This window comes from Coregonus clupeaformis, chromosome 2, assembly GCF_020615455.1.
Source record: "Coregonus clupeaformis isolate EN_2021a chromosome 2, ASM2061545v1, whole genome shotgun sequence".
Lineage (NCBI taxonomy): Eukaryota > Metazoa > Chordata > Actinopteri > Salmoniformes > Salmonidae > Coregonus > Coregonus clupeaformis.
Genome location: NC_059193.1, coordinates 24041459 through 24060040, shown reverse-complemented (window position 1 = coordinate 24060040; position 18582 = coordinate 24041459). Strand labels below are relative to the sequence as shown.

The following is an 18582-nucleotide window of genomic DNA, read 5'->3' as shown; positions in this document are numbered from 1 at the left end:
TAATATATAAATTACCTTTAAAAACGTGAGAAGCAGATGCACATACAGGAGACACACAGGTGTGAAAACACAGGAGTAAAAACCTGACTTAACGGCAGCCACCCTAACACTTTTCTTTTCCCGTTTTATTTTGTTCAGTTAAAGAAGAGATGTCAACAGGGTTAAAAAAAAAAAAAGTAAAATGGGCATTTGTTTTTCCCTCCTCTTTGCGGCTCTCTCAGTCCAGGTCAGTGCACTGCAGGGGGCATTCACAAGCAAACAACCGTTGTTGGCAGACTGGCGGCTGGCAGCGTGTACGCTCCTCCTCTCCCCTCCCTCGCTCCCCTCTCACATGTCGTTGGCCATGTCGTCGTGCTCGCCTGCTGACAGGTCTCCATTGGCGCTGATGGTGGTTGCGTTGTCCTCGTAGCCGGGGGGCATGAAGGCCAAGGTGTGGGGGTACAGCTTGTTACACGCGGCGCGGTACACCTCCGCTGCCTTCTGCTGCCCGTCGCCCAGATTGCCCTCACGCAACGCCTCCAGCACATCTGTGCAGATCTGACAGGAAAGACAAGATAAGGTGTCTGCTTAGACTTGGGTCACACAGACACAATTTTGACATTATTCCTTGCCTCGCTTTCCTAATGCCGTTTCTGGTTCAGGTGTGGGACTACTGTGCCAAAGGTACTTGATACATTTAAATATACAAATGTTGTGCAAGGATTAGTGCAGTGAGTAAGTGCTCACAGTGATGCTTCTCCCAGTGAGGGACTCATCCAGCGCTGTAGCCAGCTCAGAGGCCATCTTGTCCGAGGACGGGTCCAGATAGAACATCATCTTAGCAGCTGCAGGGGGACAACATGGAACTTTTCAGTTACAAGTTCACACAGTGCGTGTGGTTATGGTGAAGTCTCATGTGGCATAGTTGGACTGTAGACTTGGGTAGTGCGTGTGTACGTACCAGCCACGCGGTGTGGTATAGAGTTGGAGTGTTGGCTCAGGTAGTTCTTGTTAAAGTTCTGGGGGTTGCTCTCCCCAAACAGCCGTGAGATCTCCTGCTTCAACACAGTCCGCACAGCCTCCGGTAGGTCCTTACTGTCGGACACTGAGGAAGACACAGAATAAGAACGTGGTAGAGATATTTGTACCAGAACACAGACAACTATTCCAGCAACAAACCACCAAAGGGTTCAGAGAGAGACGGAGGTGAGGGCATCTTAAATCCATGGAGCTTTGGATAATGACAAGGCCCCACAGCCTGGCCGTGTGACAGGTGGCAGAAGCCCTACCTCCTTTGAAGAAGCGCACTAGACACTGGTGCAGCCAGGGGTGGGAGGGCTCCATGGAGAACGCTCTCTTTACCGACTGCAACATCAGCAGGTACTTCTCTACGAGAGGGAAAGCAACAGAAAACTGTTTAAGTTTTTGTTTTCATTGACAAAGGGTACCGGATTGTTCTCGTGTCAGAATGTCAATCAGCATCTTGTCCCTTTACCTTTCCTGAAGTAGATCTCGAAGGCCAGGAGGTGGGTCTCAATCTTGTTCTTCACCAGGTTTTTCAGAGGGGTTAAAAACTTCACTGCCTCCTCTAGTGGGTTCTCCACCTACATGGGGAAGAAAACATAATCATGGGTCTTATCCCAAAAAACTGTTCAATCTCCTAATTGGTGTAATTTCACCATGTTCTGCAGTGATATCCCACAGGGCTAATGGCAGTAGCCATAAGGGTAAAGCGAAACCACAGGTTTGTTCTTTGAGGCATTTCCAACAACTAGGGCTCAGTCATTCCTTCATCTTCTACAGGCCACACACACACACCTTGGCCAGTTTGTCTGGTATAAGCTCCTCCTTGGGTCCTCCGATCTCCTCGTCGTCATCCTCTTTCTTCTTCTTCTGGTTCTTCAGCTGCTTCTCCTTCTCTGCGTTCTTCTTCTCCTCCTCTAGTTGGGCTTTCTTCTGGGCTCGTCTCTGCTTGTTCCTCAGCTTCTTTAGCTCTTTGTCATTCAGGTTCTCTGTGGGACACGCACCAGCACAGGGACAGAGGGGCCACTGTCACGTCTCTCAGACACTGGGATCATTTACAAATCAAGACACTACACCAATGTTCCCTCTAAGCTGCGGCTGGGCGTGCATTTCATGTGTCTGAAGGTACAAACTCTGCCTTCCCGGCGGGCCCGGAGAGTAAATCAAGTGCACTATAGGCCTACCGCTGGCCAATCGGATGGCTCAGATTACAGTGTCTGCAGTAACATAGCAGGCATACAGCAAAGTCGATACTGTGAGATTTCAAAACGTTTAAAACCATGACTAGAGACTGTCAACGAATACAGCAAAGAGCTGCGGTTTTTATGAGTGAGTTCATGTAAAAGTTCTTACTCAGCACTGTCAAAACGTTGTATTCAACACGAGCCATAAAATGCGCGTTCGTCCTATTTCCACTCAGCGCTACAAGCAGTGCAGCAGTAATGAATGAGTAGGAAAGCGTATCAATCTATAGGCTAGCGTTATTATTAGCAGCTTGGGTCTTTTTTAATAGAGGAATATTTAACTCTCTGTTCATAGGAGTAACATGAATTTGTGCACGAAGCAGAAATAATGCGGTGCGACTCGAGTTTCGCCATCAGCTGGAAGTCTGTGTCCCTTTTCGGTCAGTGTCAGTGGAGGAAAGGAGAGCGGAGGGACGTTGAGGAGGACCCTCAGTCTGCAGCTCTCTCCCTCCGCTGAGACTGACCATCAGATGCAGGCACCATCAGCCCAGTAAAATAAAAAGCTCATTATTTAAATGCATACTCACTCAACTGTGCCTCATAAGTAATACAACAACGGATCTATTACCAGTGTGATCATATAGCCTACCTCAAATTTAGAAATGTATTTATATATTATTTTTTTTAATGGCCCGAACAACAATGCATTGGCAGGCCAATTCAAGCAAAGCCAATATGCGGTGATAGCGTATTGGGGCTAGAACTTACTGCACAAACCTCATTGCTACAGTACTGTTTCTAATTGGTTACCGTTGCATAGGCTTACGTTTTTTAAGTCATGTTTTTAAAATCTGAGCGGTAGATCTCTGCTTGCATTTTGACTCAGAAAGTGATCTTGACTCAGAAAAGGTTGGTGACCATTGTTCTAGAGTTTTCCCTGTTAACACTATTAACGTTTCCCTTTACTGTGGCAATTTTGATCAAATCAACGCAATATTAGCCACTTTCAATGCAACACACCGATTCAAAACAAACTACGCAAGAGGTTTTGTTGTAGGCAGAACGCATCAGAGTAGGATTCTATTGTATTGACACGCACTACTCAGCCCGTACTCTACACAGAACGGTGTGGTATAAACAATCAGAGCTGCAGTAGACCTATATGCAAATAGACCTTTGCCATATATGGATCTGTGCCATTTACTTTGAACTGGACTGTGTTTACAGCATGAGTGGCCGTGAGTAGACGCGCTTGTTTTGTTTTGAAATCAAAGCGAGAGCTGCAAAGTGGTTTCTTGCATCAAACAAAAACATTTTCAGTCACCTCCTTGTCTGAAGGACAAGTGGATAAACAGGTTAATGTCAAGGTCAGCATTTCCCCCCCAAAAGTCTCATGGAATGTAGGCCTACATTGAACACCACACACCTGCTACTGTAGGCTGAATGATAGAACAACTATTTCCATGTTAAAATGTTATGGGATGCATTTTCTCAATCGTATTTGATGGTAGGCCACTCTGGTAGGCCTACATTATGATCAAATAGTCACAGTAGCCTAGTTGGCCACTTAAAACTAACTTAGAAGCGGGTACAGCCTCAGTTTTCACAGTAAATGCGCGCTGGAATTTGCACACAATTTTCACAAAGTTCAAGTTTGCGCTCACCAGAATTGCTCAGTGGCCAAAACAAAAACCATTGTATAAAACATCAAATGAATGATATCAATCAAGCGTCGGTTTGGGGTCTCACACAGACTCTCTCGCTCTCACACAACACGTACCGGCGTCGGCCTGGTGTTCCTTGTTGTCGTCGGTGAGTGGGTTGTCGTGCAGGCCGAGGTAGATCTGGATGGCGGTGCGGGCAGCTTTGTAGTAGAAGGGGTGCATGCGCAGCACATCCTCCAGCTTGAGCAGGTCCACGTAGGATCGCAGCGTCATCTTCCTCATGCAGTATGTGTGGAAGTCAAACTGGTCGTCTGTGATCTCCACAAAATGCTAATGGGACACAGAGATGGTTATGATTAGACAATCCAACCACTTTGAGCAGACCTGTACTACCACTGGGCCATCTATACAGGTTTAACCCTCATCAGTGAATCTGCGTGACCATCTCACAATGCAGAGATCACATTGTTAGTATTTTTATTTTAGAGTAGTTCTCAATTCTTATTTGTGCAAATTTTGACGGGGGGTTTTACCCCCTCAGTTAGAAAACGTACCCTCTCGATCTCATGGCACTTCTTGAGTGCGTCTCCAAACTTGTTCATGGACTTGTAGGCCAGAGCACATTCTGTCTGGTACCACATACACTGCATCTCATTGAGATTCTCTACCGCTGACGCACCCTCCTGAAACACACAGATACCCACAGTTAGCGCCACACACACAAAGGGTTTTAAGGCAACACACAATGTACAGTCTACACACACACACTAACTGACCCTTGTGAACTTGGAGCACATCTCTTCTGCCTCTTTGACCAGCCCGGCCTTCAACATGTACTTGGCACACTTTGAGTTGATGAAGCGGTCAGCCGTGTCCAGAGCCTGGGCCTCGTCCATCCACCTGGCTGCTTCCTTTATGTTACCTGCATGCTACAGAGACACAAAGATAGGACAAGAGAGGGAGTGTTACACTGTAAATCTTCACTATAATGACAGGTCTAGAAAATGTGTGCCTTGATGAGGATCAGTTCTACGAGTGTGGGCACTCAATGGCTGTGTGTGTTACCTTGTATATCTTGGCCTTGATGAGGAACAGTTCTATGAGCGTGGGTGTGCTCTCGATAGCTGTGTTGATGTAGTCCAGGGCTAGCGTCTGCTGGCCCACGTGGTCAAAGTGCTGAGCCAGGAAATACTGGACCCACAGCAGAGTGGTGGGGGGCTCCTCCTTACCGTCATCTAACACATACAAATAATACTTATTCACGAGATTCTAATACTGTTCCTATTAGATTTAATAAAACATGAAAATCTGATGGCACTCACCGCTTTGATTGAACTTTCGACAGCTTTTCAAACACGTCTCGTATCCAACGACTAATTCTTCAATGATGGACAACTACACGGAGAGAAACAAGGAAACACAAGATCACCCTGACATCTCAGTCCAGCGCAGGCATGTTACGTCAGTGACTTGCTGGAGCCTATGGAATGGCAGTGGTTCTCCCTCACCTTTTCCTTGTCGTGATACAGGGACTTCAGAGTGGTGAAGACGGGCGGACAGCCTTTACTGAAGTTCATCCTCAGATAGCAGTCCAGACATTCACGGAACTTCTCACCTGAAAAGAAAACAATAAGTGAATGAAGCTCATCAACACCCCATCCCCTCCAGTGTTCCACAGACCACGTTTCAACGTGCTTGTGTCTACCCGCCGTCGTCTTGAAAGGCCGTCATGCCATGGACAATTACACAGTAACAGTAGTGATAATGGCGGGCTTATGTACCTGTGAGGAAGGTGAGAGGCAGCCTCCGGGGAACCAGTCCTTTGGGATACTTCACCCACGCCTCCTCATAGAGCTTCTGCCTCTCCTCTATGCTAGCTGGGGACACAACAAGAAGCCAACAGTCAGAGCATGGCATTCATACAGATTCAAATCTGGTCAGAAAATCTACCAAACGCATAAGTCAATGTAGTGAGAGGACTCACGCTAAAGAGGGGGCCGCAGAGAGGGTCCAGTGGGAATGGGGTGGGTAGCAGTGAGGGTTCAAAGGTTACCTGGTTTCAGTGCTTTCTCCAGACCCTGGTAGTAGGCCCAGTTCTCAGGGTTCCTCTCCTGGAGTTGTCGGTAGACTTCTGTGGCCTCCTCCGAGCGGTCTAGCTGCAGTAGCAGCTCTCCTGTAGGGATAGATAGGTTCCCATGAATCACATTTTATACATAGATCTAGAAACATAACCCCCTACACCCACACTAGGATTCAAACACTCAATACACACATGCATACTTTCACTCTCCCCCTCTTTCTCTCACACACACCTCTGGTCTCCTCCACGGCAAGCTTGTCACAGATCTGTTTCTCATAGGTGGTGAGGTGCTCCAGTGCTTCCTTGAACAGCCCCGCCTCCCTGAGCACCTGGTTCTGGTACAGCAGCAGCTCACTGTACTCGTAGTCCACTTTGTCTGGCGACGTCTGAAACACAGCACCACCCACCACATTTACTGACACAGGCAGCGTGACCAATCAGATGTGCTGATACAGGCAGGGGACCAATGAGATTCACTCATACATAGCGACCAAATAAATTACTGACAGACAAGTTGACCAATCGGGTGTACTGATCCAGGCAGGGTGACCAATCAGAATAATTGACACAGATGGGTGATACAGGAACACTACAGAGCACCCAATGAGACTTCTTGGACTCGAACACACAGAGGTCAGAGAGGTCAAGCTCACCTGTTGTGTTTTGCGGAACTCTTCGACGATCTTGGCAGCCATCTCAAAGTCCTCCAGCAGGTGGTAGGCCACGGCGTAGCCGATCCATGAGGCCCTCTGCGCTGGACGCAGCTGCAGGAGCTGATAGCGGGTCTCCTGCAGAGAGAGAGAGAAAGAGCGCAACAGAAAAAGTATTATACACAGCAGGAGCTAATACTTATGAGTGGAGACTTGCGCACACACACAATGGCCCCTCTCCCTGGGTCCTCACCCTGTAGCCCTCCAGGTCCCTCATCTGGATTTGGAGCAGTGAAAGGTCCCTGAGGATCTGCAGGTTGTCCTTGTCCCACTTCAGAGCGTTGCGGTAGCACTTGATGGCCTCGTCGTACTTCTTATCTGACCGCTGCAGCAGACCGTACACATGCCAGCCTGGGAGAGCAAGGGTTAAGGAGGCAAAACAGACTACACACATACTAAAACAGACAAACCACAGAGAAATGAAATCCCTCGCTAAAACAACCCATTTGGAGGACTACTGAAAGCGCATGACTAAATTTCAAGGCAACAAAGAAACATAATACTCATGGTGACAAATGAAAACAGTGGACCCTGTATTAATGCAACCAGGCCTATACTATTAGGTGTCACAGTAACAGTTACATTACATTTACATTTTAGTCATTTAGCAGACGCTCTTATCCAGAGCGACTTACAGGAGCAATTAGGGTTAAGTGCCTTGCTCAAGGCAGTGCCAATCTAGCGCTCTCCCATTCCCTGTCTGGATTATGTGCAGTAGACATGGCGCAGTAAGGGCTTGTGGGATGGAGTCGAAAGTGTGGGCTTATTATGATGTCGAGCTTTTGGCTAATGTCTTCCCGCCTCTGACTAGGATGTTCATACGAATCCTCACCTCATTAGCCCTAGTATAAAAGGATACAGACATGGCTCTTGAGGTCGTTGCGCAGGCCTCGTCTCACCAGCTCGTACGCATCCTCCTTCTTCCCCAGACAGTTCAGGGTCAGTCCCTTCATCGCCAGCGTCTCTGAGGGACAGATGAGGGAGAAGAGGAATTAGTGTCAGCCACAGCCAAAACACTAACTAGGCCAAGAAAAGAATTACCAATACTGATGTTCACCACTACTGAAAGACAAGTGAGTAGTAGCTGTTGAAGCAGGCCTCACCTCCATGCTCGGCGAACTTTTGGTTGGAGAGGATCTGTTTGCAGAACTTGAGTCCATTTCTGTACTGCTTGTGCTCATAGCATCTCTGCAACAGGGGAGAGGTGTGTTGTCATCAAGGTTTTTGCAAAGCCTGTTCTTAAGAGTTCAGATCTGATGAATCGCCCAAATAGATCGTTACAAATATCTTGTATGATTGGGTCTGAATAAACAGCTAGCCTTGTGTGAATGTGTGGTCAGATGGGTGATGAGATGCAGTGATTAGAGAACCAGTCAGATGTCGATTCCTATCTGCCTGGATCAGCACAGTGTGGCCTAGCACCCCAGTGATCAGCCTGCCAACTCCCCACACAATTCTAACGCCCAGGAATCCCCACTGGCATAGGGAGAAGGCAGGGGCTCCAAGGAAACTGAGGAATGTTAAACACAGCAACTAAAACAAATGTTTTCAGAATGTTGAACAGAACGTTAGAGGCTCTGAGTGGGTACAGACAATTCACATCTATGCAAAACATTATTACTTGTGGTAAGCATTTACAACCGGGCAACTAGTCCCACCCACCACCACCTTGAGAGCTCTCCTCAAAACAGCAGTGGCAAATGAATGACTATTATATTTGCAGAGTAAAGCAGAGCAGACTTTTGGATCAGAGCAGACTTTTTTCTACAGAGAGAACAAACCCTGTAGAAATATATTCAGTAATGTACTTTGCTCATTTGACATAATTGCTCAAAAATATGGAAGTATACTTATGAAAAAAACATGTTGGCAACCAATCTGACAGTTTATACCTAACACTGTAGGTGTGGCTTACTTTAATTTGCAGGCCTAGAGAGATGGCGAGCTAATGACACCACCTAACTTCGCTAATACCTCCAACATCGTTAAACACCATGCCCAGAAATAGGAAATGGTTGTGTGAATGGTACTCAATATTCAGCAAAGTAGACCAAACTTGTGCACTTTAGCTGGCATGATAGGAAGCTAATTGTTTATAATTAGTTGCAATATGATCTGTGGTTCAGCAAAGCGTGAGTGACAGCTAGCTGGCTGGGTAGCTAGGTTATTAGCTTACTGTGCAATCAGTGGTAAAGGATTGCATTACCTAACACACCCAAGTTTGCAGTAATATCTTTGGGGACAACATTGCACATACGTTGTGCATGTTAAATGTAACGCCTAGCGACCTTCATAGCTAGTTAGATACTATTGTTGCTAAAATGCTGAGTAATGATGAAGTACCTGTGCGGCTAGATGAAGAATCAGTTTGCAGCGAGCTAGCTTCCTACGTTAGCCAAACTTATCTAGCCGTAGCTAGCTAGCTAACGTTACTTGTCAATCATGTTTTGAAGCAAAGTCATGCGTTTATTTTGAACCACCCCGCTTCAACAAACTGGTACAACAGATAACAAGTTAGTGAGTTAACTCGCTAGTTAGCCACGTTTCATGTTAACTAGCTAGTTAGTTACCGGTGTAAAACTGAAACCGCTAACTAACAAGCTAATGATGACAATCAGGCCATTTCGAGTGCCTCGCGACATAGTAGCCCACGAGTTACCTAGCTATAACGTTACATTCGTTGAGAGGGTGATGGAAGAAACAGCACGTCAACTAACGATACAACATGAATGCATGCTGTTTTATTGCAAACAACGCTACTCGAATCAACGCTAACTATGTGAAACGTATAGAGTAGCTACTGTAACGTGCGCTAGCTAGCTATATTTAGCAAGTTAGCTAGCGGCAGCTAGGCACTTACCAATATTCTCTTGAATAGAGCGTTCTCCTTCGGCGGTAGAGTAATTGAGGGCATTCTGTAAACTGGCTACTCTTCTGTAGCTTCACGCATGAATCAGAATCGAAGTTTCCTCTCTCTCTCTCCCCTCTCGGTCTCTTCGAGTCAAAGCTCCCGGAGTTGTCTCGCTCTCTTTCGGTCTCTTCTTCCTCACGTGGTGACAGCCAAGGCCCCCTTCAGACCAAAATGGCCGCCTTCTACTCCGGGTCAAGCTGCTCTCTGCGTCTGCGTGCGTACTGCTGTACGGTGCAAAATGATCAAACAGAAAAGTTACAAATGTAACCAATCAATCAAAAACAATTATGGAAGGGGACGTGTTATAAAGTATAGTGCATCACTTCGGTTCTGCAATAGACGTGATATAACATGTATTCTTCCCTGTTCTCATGACCAGCATTGGGTTCTCCAGAGCTAGCCACATTGCACTGTGCCCAGCCCCAGACAGAAAGAATCTCATAGAAAAATATGAATTAGATAGGATTACAGGTCATTTTCATATTCATTAGCCATCATTGCAGCATTGTCATCACTGTTATGTTGTTGGCATCATATACGTAAAAACATGACTAATATGTAACACTGACTCAGTAGCTATTTCTCAGACACAACTAGACTTGAATAGAAGTTAATATTTTATTGCAAAATGTTACAGTAACTGGTTCAAATGTGTACTTTATTTGAAGAACACCGAGCCTTTCATCTCTAAATAAAATCATCCCTCTTTTTACAATCTATTATTCTGGGATCATTTAAATTCTACTAAGCACCGGAAAGGCCAAATAATCGATCACAGCTCGTCACGAACCCTCTTCGGATGAGGGAACACATCCTGTGGCTAAAATGACACTCAATCGTTTATTACTACGGGCAGCAAGCGTCAGCAAGAGTAAGTAAATAAAAAGGAAACAGATGTATAATTTGTGTAAAATTCTTTTTTTGGAAAACGTTAACCTTGTGAGAAGACTGGCTATTTGGCTGTTTTGAGGCCTGACCTTAGCTTAGCTAGCTAACGTTAGCCAATGTCAATCAGTTTAGCTAGCTAGCTAACAAACATTATTTTAGCAAGGTGGGGCATAGCTGGTTTGACTAAGTGAAGTACTGTATGGCAACATTGATAGCAATTCACATTTTAATAACATTGCAATTGACATGAAAACACAAATAATATTTTAGCTAAGTAACGTTAGCTTACTAGTAGCCTACTAGTTAGTTAGTTAGCTAGTTAGATTATTAGCCACCTGGGATGTAATCATTAGTCCAAACACAGGATTGTCATGCACAATAAGTACCTCATGAATGATTGTTTTATGGAGATATAGAGAGACAGATTTGTCTACCTAGTATTGGTGTAGTCTACAATAATTTATGCACAATTTGTGTCAAACTTGTCACTTGTGGGGGTCTCTATTGGGAGTCAACAAGAACAGACTCTTAACAGTAACAACTGAAGCATTACAACCCCACATGTCTTTCTGTTGAATTGCCAGTCAGTCAAATACAAAATATTGATTATTAATCTCATTGTCCTTTTATCTTGCAGTTGGGAGTCGGTCTGCGTTCACCGCAGCAAAACCAGATCACACCAACCCTAACTGGCTGCGTGTGGGTCTAGCGTTCGGGACCTCCGCTTTCCTCTGGGGCCTGGTAATGACGGCACACCTCCTCTATTGGGGGTTACACACATTAAACTACATGACCTTTGGCACCAAATTCTGTCCCAGGATCAAAACATAAGAGTACTTAGTTAGCCTACTGATATTTGTAGACTTCTCCAATGATTTCCCTTCACAATACTGCAGAACATTGTTTGGATTTTTTTTTGCAGTCCAGGCTGAATGCCAAACTATAGAGGCTGGTTGAATGGTTTCTTCTTTTTCTCTTCTGCAGCTCTTCAAACAGCACAGCACTGATGTGCATGAGTACAAAGTGAGGAATGGCCTGGAATGAATCGTTATGACAACATGTGAGTCTTACCCTCTTCAAATCTCCCTCAGTTTAGTAATTTCAAAGATCATGCATGTGGGACTTTCAAGAATAAGTGTGTTGTGCTGTTCTAACACTTGTAAAAATGTCTGCCGTTTGAATTCAGATTGTTTCTTTTGATTATTATATTACAAAAGAAAAACAACATGACATAGTCTAATGTTTTTGTGATTCATTATTATTATTTGCAGGACTATTTCGTGGATCCATCTGGGTGATCTGAAGATGTCATCTTCACCCTTTTTTTCTTCCGTATTTTTATTTTGTTTTAATGATCCCATCTATGTGTAATAAAGCTATTAAAGTATTTACATGTCTGTCTCCTTTTTATATAAACCCATATTTTAATAATAATTTGGTGTGTGCTTATATTTCACACATGTACAAGTGTGTATTAATATGCATTTGTGAATTGGAAATGTGTTTTTTGCATATCCCACTCTCCCTGAAACACCATCGGAGAAGGGGGTCAAGGTCTGCCATTCAACAATATTTTCCCTTACACCACACTATTTTTAAGCTATAGTACATACCAATACACAGATACAGTGCATTGGGAAAGTATTCAGACCCCTCGACTTTTGCCAAGTTTTGTTACGTTACAGCCGTATTCTAAAATGGATTTAAATTGTCTACACACAATACCCCAAATTACTAAGCAAAAACAGGTTTTAGGAATTTGTTACAAATTTATACAAAATAAAAAACTGAAATATAACATTTACATAAGTATTCAGAGCCTTCACTCAGTACTTTGTTGAAGCACCTTTGGCAGCGATTACAGCCTTGAGTCTTCTTGGGTATGACACTACAAGCTTGGCACACCTGTATTTGGGGAGTTTCTCTCATTATTCTCTGCAGATCCTCTCAAGCTCTGTCAGGTTGGATGGGGAGCGTCGCTGCATAGCTATTTTCAGGTCTCTCCAGAGATGTTCGATCCGGTTCAAATCCGGGCTCTGGCTGGATACCAATACAAAGATCCAGTGAGGGAAAAAAGTATTTGATCCCCTGCTGATTTTGTACGTTTGCCCACTGACAAAGAAATGATCAGTCTATAATTTAAATGGTAGGTTTATTTGAACAGTGAGAGACAGAATAACAACAGAAAAACACATGTCAAAAATGTTATAAATTGATTTGCATTTTAATAAGGGAAATAAGTGTTTGACCCCCTCTCAATCAGAAAGATTTCTGGCTCCCAGGTGTCTTTTATACAGGTAACGAGCTGAGATTAGGAGCACACTCTTAAAGGGAGTGCTCCTAATCTCAGCTTGTTACCTGTATAAAAGACACCTGTCCACAGAAGCAATCAATCAATCAGATTCCAAACTCTCCACCATGGCCAAGACCAAAGAGCTCTCCAAGGATGTCAGGGACAAGATTGTAGACCTATACAAGGCTGGAATGGGCTACAAGACCATCGCCAAGCAGCTTGGTGAGAAGGTGACAACAGTTGGTGCGATTATTAACTCACTCGGCCTGGGGCTCCATGCAAGATCTCACCTCGTGGAGTTGCAATGATCATGAGAATGGTGAGGAATCAGCCCAGAACTACACGGGAGGATCTTGTCAATGATCTCAAGGCAGCTGGGACCATAGTTACCAAGAAAACAATTGGTAACACACTACGCCGTGAAGGACTGAAATCCTGCAGCGCCCACAAGGTCCCCCTGCTCAAGAAAGCACATATACAGGCCCGTCTGAAGTTTGCCAATGAACATCTGAATGATTCAGAGGAGAACTGGGTGAAAGTGTTGTGGTCAGAAGAGACCAAAATCGAGCTCTTTGGCATCAACTCAACTCGCTGTGTTTGGAGGAGGAGGAATGCTGCCTATGACCCCAAGAACACCATCCCCACCGTCAAACATGGAGGTGGAAACATTATGCTTTGGGGGTGTTTTTCTGCTAAGGCTACAGGACAACTTCACCGCATCAAAGGGACGATGGACGGGGCCATGTACCGTCAAATCTTGGGTGAGAACCATTGAAAATGGGTCGTGGATGGGTATTCCAGCATGACAATGACCCAAAACACACGGCCAAGGCAACAAAGGAGTGGCTCAAGAAGAAGCACATTAAGGTCCTGGAGTGGCCTAGCCAGTCTCCAGACCTTAATCCCATAGAAAATCTGTGTAGGAAGCTGAAGGTTCGAGTTACAAAACGTCAGCCTCGAAACCTTAATGACTTGGAGAAGATCTGCAAAGAGGAGTGGGACAAAATCCCTCCTGAGATTAGTGCAAACCTGGTGGCCAACTACAAGAAACGTCTGACCTCTGTGATTGCCAACAAGGGTTTTGCCACCAAGTACTAAGTCATGTTTTGCAGAGGGGTCAAATACTTATTTCCCTCATTAAAATGCAAATCAATTTATAACAATTTTTGACATGCGTTTTCTGGATTTTGTTGTTGTTATTCTGTCTCTCACTGTTCAAATAAACCTACCATTAAAATTATAGACTGATCATGTCTTCGTCAGTGGGCAAACGTACAAAATCAGCAGGGGATCAAATACCTTTTCCCCTCACTGTACGTATACCATCAGGGTGATCATTGAAATACAGTAAATACAGTGGGGGAAAAAAGTATTTAGTCAGCCACCAATTGTGCAAGTTCTCCCACTTAAAAAATTTTTTCTGTAATTTTCATCATAGGTACACGTCAACTATGAAAGACAAATTGAGGAAAAAAATTCCAGAAAATCAGATTGTAGGATTTTTAATGAATTTATTTGCAAATTATGGTGGAAAATAAGTATTTGGTCACCTACAAACAAGCGAGATTTCTGGCTCTTACAGACCTGTAACTTCTTCTTTAAGAGGCTCCTCTGTCCTCCACTCGTTACCTGTATTAATGGCACCTGTTTGAACTTGTTATCAGTATAAAAGACACCTGTCCACAACCTCAAACAGTCACACTCCAAACTCCACTATGGCCAAGACCAAAGAGCTGTCAAAGGACACCAGAAACAAAATTGTAGACCTGCACCAGGCTGGGAAGACTGAATCTGCAATAGGTAAGCAGCTTGGTTTGAAGAAATCAACTGTGGGAGCAATTATTAGGAAATGGAAGACATACAAGACCACTGATAATCTCCCTCGATCTGGGGCACCACGCAAGATCTCACCCCGTGGGATCAAAATGATCACAAGAACGGTGAGCAAAAATCCCAGAACCACACGGGGGGACCTAGTGAATGACCTGCAGAGAGCTGGGACCAAAGTAACAAAGCCTACCATCAGTAACACACTACGCTGCCAGGGACTCAAATCCTGCCGTGCCAGACGTGTCCCCCTGCTTAAGCCAGTACATGTCCAGGCCCGTCTGAAGTTTGCTAGAGTGCATTTGGATGATCCAGAAGAGGATTGGGAGAATGTCATATGGTCAGATGAAACCAAAATATAACTTTTTGGTAAAAACTCAACTCGTCGTGTTTGGAGGACAAAGAATGCTGAGTTGCATCCAAAGAACACCATACCTACTGTGAAGCATGGGGGTGGAAACATCATGCTTTGGGGCTGTTTTTCTGCAAAGGGACCAGGACGACTGATCCGTGTAAAGGAAAGAATGAATGGGGCCATGTATCATGAGATTTTTAGTGAAAACCTCCTTCCATCAGCAAGGGCATTGAAGATGAAACATGGCTGGGTCTTTCAGCATGACAATGATCCCAAACACACCGCCCGGGCAACGAAGGAGTGGCTTCGTAAGAAGCATTTCAAGGTCCTGGAGTGGCCTAGCCAGTCTCCAGATCTCAACCCCATAGAAAATATTTGGAGGGAGTTGAAAGTCTGTGTTGCCCAGCGACAGCCCCAAAACATCACTGCTCTAGAGGAGATCTGCATGGAGGAATGGGCCAAAATACCAGCAACAGTGTGTGAAAACCTTGTGAAGACTTACAGAAAACGTTTGACCTGTGTCATTGCCAACAAAGGGTATATAACAAAGTATTGAGAAACTTTTGTTATTGACCAAATACTTATTTTCCACCATAATTTGCAAATAAATTCATTAAAAATCCTACAATGTGATTTTCTGGATTTTTTTTCTCATTTTGTCTGTCATAGTTGACGTGTACCTATGATAAAAATTACAGGCCTCTCTCATCTTTTTAAGTGGGAGAACTTGCACAATTGGTGGCTGACTAAATACTTTTTTCCCCCCACTGTAGATGCCTTATTGATGTGGTGCTCCAGAATACTGTAGATGGCTACCCTGTAAAGCCTGCTGTATTCATGGTGGGTATGCTTGCATGCGTGTGTCTCACATCCGTAGATGGTGTCTAGGCACCTCTAGTTCAGACACTTGCCAGATAACGATGTGGAGGGAGAGCAAAGCCAGTCCCCATACCTCCCTGTTGTAAACAGATCTGCAGCATTGCATCATTTGTTAATTTGATTACAGAGAATGCTGGCTAATGTTGTGCTCTCCAGTGGCACTGCAGATATTTGTTGTTATATTGTGCAACTCTACTGTGTGTCTGATAGCCAGGACATGATGACTTGCTGCCTTGCCAATAAAAGTAATTTGTAAAATTGTGGTCAATTTTGACAGTCATCACCCCTGTGCTTCCCCCCCTGGTGTCAATATATAATCTCATAGGCTGTGACAATGACCAAATGCCAGATGGGCTGGTTCATTTTTACCATAGTGGGCCTGCAGTGGTGTAAAGTTACTAAGTAAAAATACTTTGAAGTACTACTTAAGTAGCTTTTTGGAGTATCTGTACTTTACTTGAGTATTTATGTTTTTGAATAATTTTACTCCACTACATTCCTAAAGAAAATATGTACTTTTTACTTACATTTTCCCTGACACCTAAAAGTACTCGTTACATTTCGAATGCTCAGGCAGGACAGTAATACGGTCCAATTCACACACTTATCAATATAACGTGTTGTCATCCCTACTGCATCTGCTCTAGTGGACTCTCTAAACACAAATACTGCATTTGTAAATGATGTCTGAGTTTTGGAGTGTGCATCTGGCTGTCCGTAAAAAAAAAAGAAAATTGTGCTGTCTGGTTTGCTTAATATAAGAAATTAGATTTAGAGCATTTACTTTGTAGATTAACTCAAGTATGGAAATGTAGTACTTTTTCCACCACTGTACTTAAGTACATTTAAAACCATATACTTTTAGACTTTTACTCAGGTAGAATTTTACTGTGTCACTTTTACTTCAGTCATTTTCTATTACGGTATCTTTACTTTTACTCAAGTATGACAATTGAGTACTTTTTCAACCACTGTGGGCCTGTATAATTAGTTTTTTTGTGCAAAATAAGTCTCAAGCTTTTATGTCGTATGTACGGGATACACGCGGTATACACCGTCCAACAAAATGCTTACTTGCAGGTTCCTTCTCGACAATGTAACAACAATAAGAAATAATAAAAGGTAAGAATATGAACATTAAGTAAATGGCTCAGTAGAATAGAATAAAAAATGTAGCATAAGTATAATACAGGAAGGCACAATTTATAGTCCATTATTTACACCTGTACAATGTAACGTACAGTTCCTTCGGAAAGTATTCAGACCCCTTGACTTTTTCCACATTTTGTTACGTTACAGCCTTATTCTAAAATGGATTAAATATTTTAAAAAATCTCAGCAATCTACACACAATACCCCATAATGACAAAGTGAAAACAGGTTTTTAGAATTTTTGCAAACAAAACCCCCCCTAAAGAACATACCTTATGTACATAAGTATTCAGACCCTTTGCTATGAGACTCAAAATTGAGCTCAGGTGCATCCTGTTTCCATTGATCATCATTGAGATGTTTCTACAACTTGATTGGAGTCCACCTGTGGTAAATTCAATTGATTGGACATGATTTGGAAAGGCACACACCTGTCTATATAAGGTCCCACAGTTAACAGTGCACGTCAGAGCAGAAACCAAGCCAGGAGGTCGAAGGAATTGTCCGTAGAGCGTCGAGACAGGATTGTGTCGAGGCACAGATCTGGGGAAGGGTACCAATAAATGTCTGCTGCATTGAAGGTCCCCAAGAACACAGTGGCCTCCATCATTCTTAGATGAAAGAAGTTTGGAACCACCAAGACTCTTCCTATAGCTGGCCGTCCGGCCAAACTGAACAATCAGGGGAGAAGGGCCTTGGTCAGGGAGGTGACCAAGAACCGATGGTCACTCTGACAGCGCTCTAGAGGTCATCTGTGGAGATGGGAGAATCTTCCAGAAGGACAACCATCTCTGCAACACTCCACCATTCAGGCCTTTATGGTAGAATGGCCAGACGGAAGCCACTCCTCAGTAAAAGGCACCTGACAGCCCCCTTGGAGTTTGCCAAAAGGCACGTACAGACTCTCAGACCATGAGAAACAAGATTCTCTGGTCTGATGAACCAAGATTGAACTCTTTGGACTGAATGCCAAGCATCACGTCTGGAGGAAACCTGGCACCATCCCTACGGTGAAGCATGGTGGTGGCAGAATCATGCTGTTGGGATGTTTTTCAGTGGCAGGGACTGGGAGACTAGTCAGGATTGAAGGGAAAGATTAATGGAGCAAAGTACAGAGATCCTTGATGAAAACCTGCTCCAGAGCGCTCAGGACCTCAGACTGGGGCGAAGGTTCACCTTCCAACAGGACAACGACCCTAAGCACACAGCAAAGACAACACAGGAATGGCTTCGTGACAAGTCTCTGAATGTCCTTGAGTGGCCCAGCCAGAGCCCGGACCTGAACCGGATCTAACATCTCTGGAGTGACCTGAAAATAGCTGTGCATCGACGCTCCCCATCCAACCTGACAGAGCTTGAGAGGATCTGCAGAGAAGAATGGGAGAAACTCCCCAAATACAGGTGTGCCAAGCTTGTAGCGTCATACCCAAAAAGACTTGAGGCTGTAATCGCTGCCAAAGGTGCTTCAACAAAGTACTGAGTAAAGGCTCTGCATACATATGTAAATGTAATATATTTCCGGTTTTTAATAAATTAGGAAACATTCCTAAAAACCTGTTTTTGCTTTGTCATTATGGGGTATTGTGGGTAGATTGAGGGAAAGAAAACAATGTAATCAATTTTAGAATAAGGCTGTA

The 18582-nt window shown here is 44.1% G+C and overlaps 1 protein-coding gene and 1 pseudogene across 1 annotated transcript; one reads left to right on the top strand and one right to left on the bottom strand.

Moving 5' to 3' along the window:
* Positions 1-104: 104 nt before the first annotated feature.
* On the bottom strand, positions 105-10063 carry LOC121531724 (annotated as a pseudogene).
* A 236-nt stretch (positions 10064-10299) lies between these two features.
* Positions 10300-11826, top strand: ndufc1 (NADH:ubiquinone oxidoreductase subunit C1). Its single transcript, XM_041837188.2, has 4 exons — positions 10300-10422; positions 11077-11180; positions 11424-11499; positions 11711-11826. The coding sequence occupies exons 1-3, from the start codon at positions 10377-10379 to the stop codon at positions 11481-11483; spliced, it is 210 nt and encodes a 69-aa protein (XP_041693122.1). The 5' UTR covers positions 10300-10376; the 3' UTR covers positions 11484-11499; positions 11711-11826.
* The last annotated feature ends 6756 nt before the right edge of the window (positions 11827-18582 follow it).